We start from the raw sequence: 10,794 nt of genomic DNA, 5'->3' as shown, positions 1-10,794 counted from the left end.
ACATGGAAAGTGGTACAATTTTATTTTGTCCTTTAATTCCCTCAGTCTTCTAACCTGGTCCCTCTATTTTTAGTAACTGTATCAAAGTACATTTAATATCGCATGTATGAAAGGTTTGTTCTTTGGTTTTGAAAAAGAAAGACTCCTGTAATAATTGGGGTAAATAATTATATGAAATTAAATGTGACAGCATGTGACAATTCCTACTTGTGCCGGCAGAGGGCACTACTATTTAGCAAATACAAGCATGACTAAATAACTTGTAAGTTGTTTAATAGCTCTAAAGATGAGAAATATGATTTACTTTTGAGCCCTGATTATTTTAGGTAAAACTAAAATAATCAAAGTTAAACATGCTTTTTTTTTTTCATTTTTATGACAGTATGTATGTGAGTCTAACATACTCAAGTGTGAACTGTAACTGTAATAAAGGGAAATATGTGGAATAGAGGTGGCCAGACGATCCAAATATCGAATTCAAGGGTGGTATCAGAAATGGATCAATACTAACATGAGGAGATTTTTGAAGTTGTTTCAATGTTGACTTTCTCAAATATGTGTGCCATTGTTACATTGTTGATATTGTTGATAAGTTCTTGGACACAGAAGGGCTTTGGGGCCAAAAACTGAAGGATTCAAATGAAAGCCAATCATTTTTGTTTACCTGTTTTAATCAAACCGTTGTACATAATGATGAAAATCCACAGTCAATTATAGGGAATAAAATACAGTATATTTTCAGTTTCCACGACCCTGAAAGGAACAAGCCGTCGAAACTGTGTATATATGTGTATATATATAAATATATATATATATATATATATGTGTATATATATATATATATATATAGAAACCCTGTTTCCATATGAGTTGGGAAATTGTGTTAGGTGTAAATATAAACGGAATATAATGATTTGCAAATCCTTTTCAACCCATATTCAATTGAATGCACTACAAAGACAAGATATTTGATATTCAAACTCATAAACTTTATTTTTTTTTGCAAATAATAATTAGCTTAGAATTTCATGGCTGCAACACGTGCTAAAGTAGTTGGGAAAGGGCATGTTCACCACTGTGTTACATCACCTTTTCTTTTAACAACACTCAATAAACGTTTGGGTACTGAGGAAACTAATTGTTAAAGCTTTGAAAGTGGAATTCTTTCCCATTGTTGTTTTATGTAGAGCTTCAGTTGTTCAACAGTCCGGGGTGTCCGCTGTCGTATTTTACGCTTCATAATGCGCCACACATTTTCCATGGCAGACAGGTCTGGACTGCAGGCGGGCCAGGAAAGTACCCGCCCTCATTTTTTACAAAGCCACGCTGTTGTAACACGTGCTTAATGTGGCTTGGCATTGTCTTGCTGAAATAAGCAGGGGCATCCATGAAAAAGACGGCGCTTAGATGGTGGCATATGTTGTTCCAAAACCTGTATGTACCAGCATTAATGGTGCCTTCACAGATGTGTAAATTACCCATGCCTCGGGCACTAATGCATCGCCATACCATCACAGATGCTGGCTCTTGAACTTTGCGTTGATAACAGTCTGGATGGTTTGCTTCCCCTTTGGTCCGGATGACACGATGTAAAATATTTCCAAAAACAATTTGAAATGTGGACTTGTCAGACCACAGAACACTTTTCCACTTTGCATCAGTCCATCTTGGATCTCGGGCCCAGAGAAGCCGGCGGCGTTTCTGGATGTTGTTGATAAATGGCTTTCGCTTTGCATAATAGAGCTTTAACTTGCACTTACAGATGTAGCAACAAACTGTATTTGGTGACAGTGGTTTTCTGAAGTGTTCCTGAGCCCATGTGGCGATATCATTTAGAGATTGATGTCGGTTTTTGATACAGTGCCGTCTGAGGGATTGAAGGTCAAGGTCATTCAATGTTGGCTTCCGGCCATGCCGCTTTCGTGGAGTGATTTCTCCAGATTCTCTGAACCTTTTGATGATATTATGGACCGTAGATGTTGAAATCCCTAAATTTCTTGCAATTGCACTTTACGAAACGTTGTTCTTAAACTGTTTGACTATTTGCTCACGCAGTTGTGGACAAAGCGGTGTACCTCGCCTCATCCTTTCTTGTGAAAGACTGAGCATTTTTTGGGAAGCTGTTTTTATACCCAATCATGGCACCCACCTGTTCCCAATTAGCCTGCACACCTGTGGGATGTTCCAAATAAGTGTTTGATGAGCATTCCTCAACTTTATCAGTATTTATTGCCACCTTTCCCAACTTCTTTGTCACGTGTTGCTGGCTTCAAATTCTGATGATAATCACAATCATCAATTAATATAACAACATTCTTCAATGACTTGAAAAATGTATTTGAATTCAGCATGGTTATCTGCAAAACTGGCTCTGTGTTTGCATAGGATTGTATCAACACCAGAGTTTGCAGTATCACCAAATCCTGAAGTGCACACAAAAGTGAGAGGTGTACTGGCTGGTCCACCAATATTACAGAACACTTAGGATTTAATGTCACCATGGCACTGACGGCAATATTTTCAAGATTTTGATAACGTGGCTGTGTTTTTGGTACGATTACTACCATAGTGTCACTTTTTCCTGCAGGATTGCTTTGTAAAAAGCCTCTTGAACAAGTGGAGTAATAGTAGTGACCATTAATGAAAACTTTACTGCAGCAAAGTAAAAAAAAAAAGGCTAAGTCAAAATCCTTTATGAATGCACTCTGGGGAAAAAGGAGTTAACTTGGGAAGCAAAAGCGAGCCCTGTTGAGTGCATTCTAACAAAGGCAGACAAAAGAAAAGAAAATCTACCTTGAGTCTGTGAATAGCCTCTTCTCTCTCCCTCTCCAGCTGCCCCACGTCTGTTGTCTTGCTCTGTAGACTGTGTATCTCCTGAAAACACACCACCTTGTCACAGAGGGATACCCAATCACTGTTGTTGTTAACCTTGCTGTCTTTTTACGCCAAATTGTTGTGCTCGGAATAGTAAGGAATAAAAGAAGCCCAGTCAGCACAGTTCCAAGGAACACTTTCCAACATCACCTAGCATAAATCAGAAAGTAAAGTAAACCTTGTTTGACATGGTAATGTTAACTATATACCACAGCCTCTAGGCGGCGTTTCACTCCTTCTGCTATGAGCAAACAGATAGCTTTAAGGAAAATTCTGCAAATTAGTTTTGTCTCTGGCAAAGCTTTTGAAATAGCAAATCGTTATACTTCCACTTGCTTCGTCCTTTGAGTATTTATCTGATTCCAAATGACATGTTAGGTTTTGTTCAGTATTAAAGAGTGCAGCAGTTCCAGGGCACAAATATGTAAACATTGCAAGGCTTTGCTCCGAGTGTTGTGGACAAAGGTAGATCTTGCAGTAGCGAAAAAAACAAAACTGAACCGTTAAGGCATTGGGATAAGAAGGACAAAATCTGGATTTCCCAGCAAAAAAATGGGGTTTTGAAAGCTAAGCAGAAGAGATGTATTGAAAGCGACCAACACTGCACGAAGAAGAGAAAATAAAGGAGTGCGGCCTCTGAGCGCTGCAGTGAAAAAAAAAAAACTTTTCTCAACGGGATGCTGCTTTTGTAGTTGTTATAACTATTTACTTTTCAAATTAGCTATATTTTTTAAATACTAAATACTGGTATCATACGTGTACATATTGTATCTGTTGATGTAGTTTTATTGTAAAATAGACCGATACTAATAGAAAGAGGCAGATACAATATATGTCAAAATGCCAAATATCTGCACCGATAATCGTCCCGGCTAACAAATCGGTTTATCTCTATTTATTAATCTACTTGGTAATTTCTTGTTAATAGCTGCTTATTTTCTTTTGTAATGTGGTTAAATCTACACTTTTTAAACTTTACTAAGCACTTATTTCTTCTGTTGTTTAAAGCTAATTTAGTGGCTAGCTAAGCTATTAGCATGCCTAATTCTGGCTTGCTCTCGGTGTGTTACATGTTTAGTCTCGTCCTCCATTGATTGTTATCAATCTTGATACTTGATACTAAAGATACTAAGAAATGCAGTTAATTTTCCGTAAGGGAGGTAATTTTTATTAGCTTAGGGAAACTGTGTTCACACTGTGTATGGAAATACAAAATTAGCTGATAGCTTGCCAGACAGGGAGCTAAAAATAAATACAGTGTCAGCCAGAGGGGATCAGAGTTTGTGATTGGCATAAAAAGAGGAATAATCGACAATGCGATCTTATACTTTTTCATGAAAATGGGCTGATGATGATCAATGGCCAATAAATTGTAGAATGTATACAATACAGGTAAGTAAACTACAGCAAAATTTTAAATAAACTTAAATTACGGTAGTCTCTACCTACTTCAGATTTATTGTCCAAAAAACCGCCCATTCGTTATTTGCCTCTCCGAAAATAGTATTTTTTTTCATAGAAAACTCACGCCTGTGTCAGTAATACAGTGGTTTCTCATTTTTTCCCCCGTAAGTAATCAGTTCCAAAAGCTCAGATGAAAATCAAAGCAATTTTTCCCATACTAAACATTTTGCAACTTTCTTTGGTCTCCATGTTGGGTTATTTTGCAGTCATACTCACTAAAACAAGCAGCGCAAACTGAATCACCATCACGTGGGATTCCTTAGGCACTAGATTCCGTGGAATGATACGTGTGTCAACCAACTTGTTTGTTACAATAATCAAAACGGTATTTAAAAACGGAGGCATAATTTTAGCCAAAAAAAATGAACCATACAAAAAGTCAAGGTACCTGAGGACCAGGCTACAGGCTAGACCAGGGGTCTCAAAGGATGTAGAGCCTGGGTGAGGCTGTGCTACACCAAGTATTCACTTCATTATCACATTTTAACCATGGGACTAAATTTGTTTACTACTTCTACCAGCGACCCTGAGCTATGGTGGATCTTACGTCATAAGTGTGATTGTTTTATCTTTTGACACTGATAATTTCCCCAGGAAATGGTCAGAGACGCTTCCGCTTGCTTACAAGAAGTTCATCTTTGTGTTTGTTGTGCTGTCATTTTTGTGTCTGCCCGGTTATTATGGTTAGTGTTCTTTCTAGTGTGATTTGATATTGCCATTGTATATTTTTACTATTAGCCACCCAGTGTGGGCGAGCCGCAATTCCACTAAACTGCGGGCCAAGAGTTTGAGACCCCTGGGCTAGACCATAACTCAGATTCTATCTGTTCCATCGATTGTCTTTCATATTCATTAGTGGTGAGGACCTAAGTAGTTTATACTTTCAAATACTTAATTGTATGAGGCATATTTTTTAACATAATGAAGAGGGCCGCAGTATTAAGAGCTCAAGGTCTCAGGGGCTGGAGATCAAAATGCAAATGTTTCTTTAGAAAGTGCCTTCGCGGGTTATATTCCTTTGAGACTGTGTTTACTTATTTACAAAATAAACACAGCAGCTTTCACACTGCACTGTCGATAGATTCATTATTCTGCCCTTGCCACTCATTTTCAGTGTGTGCATCTTGACAGATAGTTAACAGCATGAAGAAACAGAAGCTAAGTTTTGTTGATGATTGATGTTCCTTCTTTTGAATATTTTTCTTCTTCAGTTTCTTTGTCTTCTTTTATTTTGGTTTATAAGAATGAAAATATGAACATTACAACCGTATAAAGCCCATTGTGTATTTTACATAAATAAAATAGAAAGTTTAGTATTAATACACACAGCAAACATTGCACACATGTGGTTTTAACAAAATTAAACCTAAGGTGTATCTTTATCGCTCTCCTGGTCAAATTCAGCACTGCATATATTTAACCAGTTTTGATCGACACAGTTAAACAGCCAAATATTCACACGACCACGAATACGAAATACATCCCAAAGTCAGCAATTTCAATACATTCATACTTTGTTATCCAGTCGCTGTTAAGTCTGATTTTTCGCGATTTATTGGAAAACATTCCAGGGTCAATAGTGCCATCTTCTTCTACTCACCCACCACTACTTCACTGTGACACATATGCTTGCTGTGTCCCCCTGCAGGGTGGTGGGAGTACTGCATACATGAGCAACCCTGTTTTGAATGGTTTCATCAAGCCTGTTTGGTTGTTCAGTGGGACAAATGAAAAGCTTCGGCGGGCCCGCAAGCCACCAGTTGAATAGTTTTTTTGACAATGTGTCAAAACAAGTGCATTTTCATGGTTTCATACATTATTCGTGTTTTTTTTCGCTGTGATACCATAATAAAGTTAAAGATCTAAGAAAAAAAGGCAGAGTAATACAATAATAATTATGGGACAAAACTATTTTGCGAGAATCAATAGAGGGATTAAATAAATTTTAATCCAACACGATTAAAGTTGTAAATATTGCAAGAGTAAGAGCACCCTAGGATTAAACTGATTGTTGGTGGAAATAAGGAAATGTTTTAGTGCTTCAATATACATCATCACAAGTAGTTTAATTTGACATTTGAGAGAAAGAACAACACGAACTGAAATCACCGTTTTTGTCGACTTTGTTTCATAGAAGTCCAAACAAACATAAAATGTGATTCTGTAATAAATGTTAGACAACTCTGTCTCTTAAAAAAGCCCCTAAAGAAGACTCTTCTGTTTTTATGTCTTATATTGTTACTTTTTTCCTGTAATACAATTTTTATAGTTATAAACTTTTCCATTTCCCAGGATGTTTATTTTTTTAATTTGCATCCAATAAACAAAACAATTTTTTTAAATAGATGTTCAAGTCAAGTATTCCAATGTGGTTGTCGGTCTGCTCATCAATAATATAGAATCAGTCACATGATTGAAACAAGTTTTTTCAACATGCGGATGTAAGTCTTTCATTATCTCCGGACTTCATTTTGTTGTGTTTAGTAACCAGACACAATAGCACAGCTTAACTGAATCAACTACTACAATTATGCTATTTAGCTGGAACTTCCACCATTTTAAATTCCAATTAAGAGCAGCTATAGTTGCTACTGGGGGGGTTTTGTATCCTATACCTGTTCCTTGATGCTCAGCAGGGTTTCCAGCTCTTCCAGTGAGCGGCTGAGCTCCTCGCTATCAGCGTGAGCAGCAGCGGGATGGCCAAGCTGTGCCTCCAACTCTGCCACCTAGAACACAAAACGTCAATACTTCAGAGAAGAACCAATACATTCTCTTTTACTTTCATTAATGACATCTAACACAAAGTACAGAATGTTTACAATATCAATATCTTTTCCTCCTCCGCTGTGATATAATTTCTTTTTTAGCATCTTTTCCCACAAAAGACCAGGTTCATCACTACTAAAACTTGATGTTACTTACTGTGCTGTGGTCATGCTTGCCATGAATGCACTCCTTGCAAAGTCTTTTATTTTTAACACCACAGCGGTTCCCTCTTTCTTTCCACGCTGGTATGTTGAGTTTTTCAAGCTCTTATTTAGTTAGCAAAACGGACTTGTCAAAAGGCAAAAAAACAAAGAAAAGGCACACGTGCTGGTGTGTTGATACGTGGATTCTCCTACACAGCAAGTTGAAGGCTCAGTCTCCCCAACAATGTTTTGCCCTACTTTTTTGCCTTCAGGTGCTGAACTCCTTAGTATTTGCACCTGGCTGGCTGACAACAAGCTATCCATACACTTAGGTAAAACGGAATCCATCCTATTTGGGTCCCACATCAACCTTAAAGGCCTACTGAAATGAGATTAAACTGATTAAACTTATTTAAACTGGGATAGCAGGTCCATTCTATGTGGCATACTTGATCATTTCGCGATATTGACATATTTTTGCTGAAAGGATTTAGTAGAGCACATCAACGATAAAGTTCGCAACTTTTGGTTGCTAATAAAAACGCCTTGCCTGTACAGGAAGTAGCAGACGATGTGCGTGTGACGTCACAGGTTATAGAGCTCCTCACATCCTCACATTGTTTGCAATCATGGCCACCAGCAGCAAGAGCGATTCGGACCGAGAAAGCGACGATTTCCCCCTTAATTTGAGCGAGGATGAAAGATTTGTGGATGAGAAAAGTGAGACTGAAGGACTAGGAAAAAAAAAAAGACGGCAGAGCGATTCATGTTATTAGACACATTTACTAGGATAATTCTGCAAAATCCCTTATCTGCTTATTGTGTTACTAGTCTTTTAGCGTTTTAGTGAAAGTCGGAGGGGTGAGGCAACGGGTGTGGTGACCACCAGTGTCTCTGACGGAAGCCACGTTTCTCGACGAGGCGAAGCGTAGGCACCCGTTGGGGCCGGGCTGAGATTTTTTTTTTTCCCCCTCCTCCACGGTGGAAGCATCCCACGTTCGACGGCGGCCGGTCGAAGGAGGCAAGAGAGTCTCTGGCTGCCTCTTTGACAGGTGCACGTGGAACGACGCAAGCTCTCCGCTCATGTCTACAGTAGGAGCCAACTTATTACCACCATTTTCTCACCGAAACCTGCCGGTTGACATGTAGTAGGGAACCATGTTCGCTTGACCGCTCTGTTCCATAATAAAGCTTCACCGTCATCTTTTGGGAATGTAATGTAATGTCTGTGTTGCTAAAGGCGGCCGCAATACACCGCTTCCCACCTACATCTTTCTTCTTTGACATCTCTATTATTAATTGAACAAATTGCAAAAGATTCAGCAACACAGATGTCCAGAATACTGTGTAATTATGCGATTAAAGCAGATGACTTATAGCTGGGATCGGGGCTGGAACAAAATGTCCGCTACAATCCGTGACATCACGCGCACGCTTCATCATACCGCGACGTTATCAACAGGATACTTCGCGCGAAATTTAAAATTGCAATTTAGTAAACTAAAAAGGCTGTATTGGCATGTGTTGCAATGTTAAGATTTCATCATTGATATATAAACTATCAGACTGTGTCGTCGGTAGTAGTGGGTTTCAGTAGGACTTTAAGAAAGTCAGTGACTCCACTATAAAAGCAGGTGATATTGTTATCACCAGGAAAGATGAGATCACCTACCTAGGTTCGATTCTAGAGGCTAATCTTTCCTGTGATAAAATGGCAACCAAGGTAATCAAAAAGATCAACCAAAGAAAGAGATTTCTCGACATAATTTCCACTCTGGTCAACAAAAGCACCTTGAAGATTCTAGCGGGAACTCTCGTTCAACCCTTTTTCGATTACGCTTGCACCTCCTGGTACCCCAGCACTTCTAGAACCCTCAAATCTGGACTCCAAACATCCCAGAACAAGTTAGTCAGGTTACTTCTAGACTTCCACCCCAGATCACACCTCACTCCAACCCACTTCTCCAAAGTGGGCTGGCTCAGGGTGGAGGACAGAGTAAAACAAATTGCACTGAGCCTAGTCTATAAAATCCGCTACACCTCCCTGATACCGAAGTACATGTCAAACTACTTCCTTAACGACAGCCATAACCACAACACCAGGGGGAGCTCCATAAACCACATTAAACCCAGATTCCGATCTAACAAAGGTCTTAACTCATTCTCTTTCTATGCCACATCAATGTGGAATGCACTCCCAACAGGTGTAAAAGTAGGTGCATCTCTATCTTCCTCCAAACCCTCTCTAAAACACCTCCAGGCAACTTCAACCCTTTACCAACACCCTGCCCCCTTCACATCCCATCTCCCTGGATTGTAAATAACCAAATGTAAATAATCAAATGTATTTCTAATGTATATACTTGTTTTTATGCTATTTGAACTCACTATGTTCTCTGCTCGCTGTACTTCTCCTACTAAGACCAACACTGTTTCAATGTCCATTTCTCTGATGATGCAATTGTTGATGACTAAAGTGCTGATATCAACCAACCCCTCCTCATCCCACCCCCCAGACTGTAAATAATTCAATGTATATACTCTGATGATTAACCTGTGTGATGACTGTATTATGCTGATAGTATATATTTGTACAATGAATTGATTAACGTAGACCCCGACTTAAACAATTTGAAAAACGTATTCGGGTGTTACCATTTAGTGGTCGATTGTACGGAATATGTACGGAACTGTGCAATCTACTAATAAAAGTTTCAATCAATCAATCATAAAGGTGCCTGAATGCAGCATTTGTTCAGAGACATTGTTTGCAAACAGAGGCATATTTGATGCAATCTGAAAGTGTGTAGATCGAAAACTTTGCATATAAAGGGGTTCATAAATCAGGGTTCCACTGAAAATACGTTTGCACCGCCAAAAATAGATTTGGTACTACCGTTTTGCACTTGCTCATAAACACATTATAAAAGGACTGTCTATGAGTGTAGCTTGTCATTACTACTTTATAAAATAGGTGGCGGTATGCATCCTCACTCCACTTTTTAAAACATATCATACGCACCTGGTCCCTACACATTCATGTGCGTAAAATAAAAACAAGTGCGCAATTGCGAGGACTCTGGCAGCGCTGCATTTTCCCCCTTGACTTAAGTCTGTCGGTGCGCGACGCCATCGTAGATGTGCGCTTTGATTGGAGTGTCACTTAAATGTGGGCGTTCCCTGTCAAATCTGTCCTACTGTGATCTCTCATCGACTTAAGTACTAAGCCTAGGCCGACAAAATTTGCTCGACTATAATTTGACCTACAAATTATTGCAAATTAACCACTGATGTCATGATAATACATAGTAATGTATTAAGTATTGTAGCGGGGCCTAAAGAGTTCTCATCACCAGATTGAGGATTGGTGGATAGGCTGTGTGTGACCACACATAATGGGAGACACTTACGGATTAAAGTGGTTGTTCAAGGAAGTCTGATAAAAAACTCAACGGCTCAGAAGTACTGCTCTCTCGCCTCATTATCTCGACTCCCACAATGGTGACCCAGACGTTTATTGGACATCTTTAATACTGCTAGTCCTGTT

At 39.0% G+C, this 10,794-nt stretch overlaps 2 protein-coding genes across 4 annotated transcripts in view; one reads left to right on the top strand and one right to left on the bottom strand.

Moving 5' to 3' along the window:
* klhl26 (kelch-like family member 26) overlaps positions 1-10,794 on the top strand; it is a 147,603-nt gene that overhangs the window by 11,869 nt on the left and 124,940 nt on the right. The window lies entirely within an intron of this gene.
* LOC133540663 (homer protein homolog 3-like) overlaps positions 1-10,794 on the bottom strand; it is a 110,090-nt gene that overhangs the window by 8,035 nt on the left and 91,261 nt on the right. For both annotated transcript variants that reach the window (XM_061883468.1, XM_061883469.1), the window contains 2 exons: positions 6,954-7,064; positions 2,794-2,874 (listed from right to left, as the gene is read on the bottom strand). In XM_061883468.1, the coding sequence (XP_061739452.1) occupies positions 2,794-2,874; positions 6,954-7,064 (192 nt within the window). The remainder of the gene's footprint in view (positions 1-2,793; positions 2,875-6,953; positions 7,065-10,794) is intronic.

The sequence above is a fragment of the Nerophis ophidion genome, linkage group LG22 (assembly GCF_033978795.1).
Source record: "Nerophis ophidion isolate RoL-2023_Sa linkage group LG22, RoL_Noph_v1.0, whole genome shotgun sequence".
NCBI classification, from domain to species: domain Eukaryota; kingdom Metazoa; phylum Chordata; class Actinopteri; order Syngnathiformes; family Syngnathidae; genus Nerophis; species Nerophis ophidion.
The sequence above is the reverse complement of the archived record's forward strand: the minus strand, read 5'-3'. Positions and strand labels throughout refer to the sequence as shown.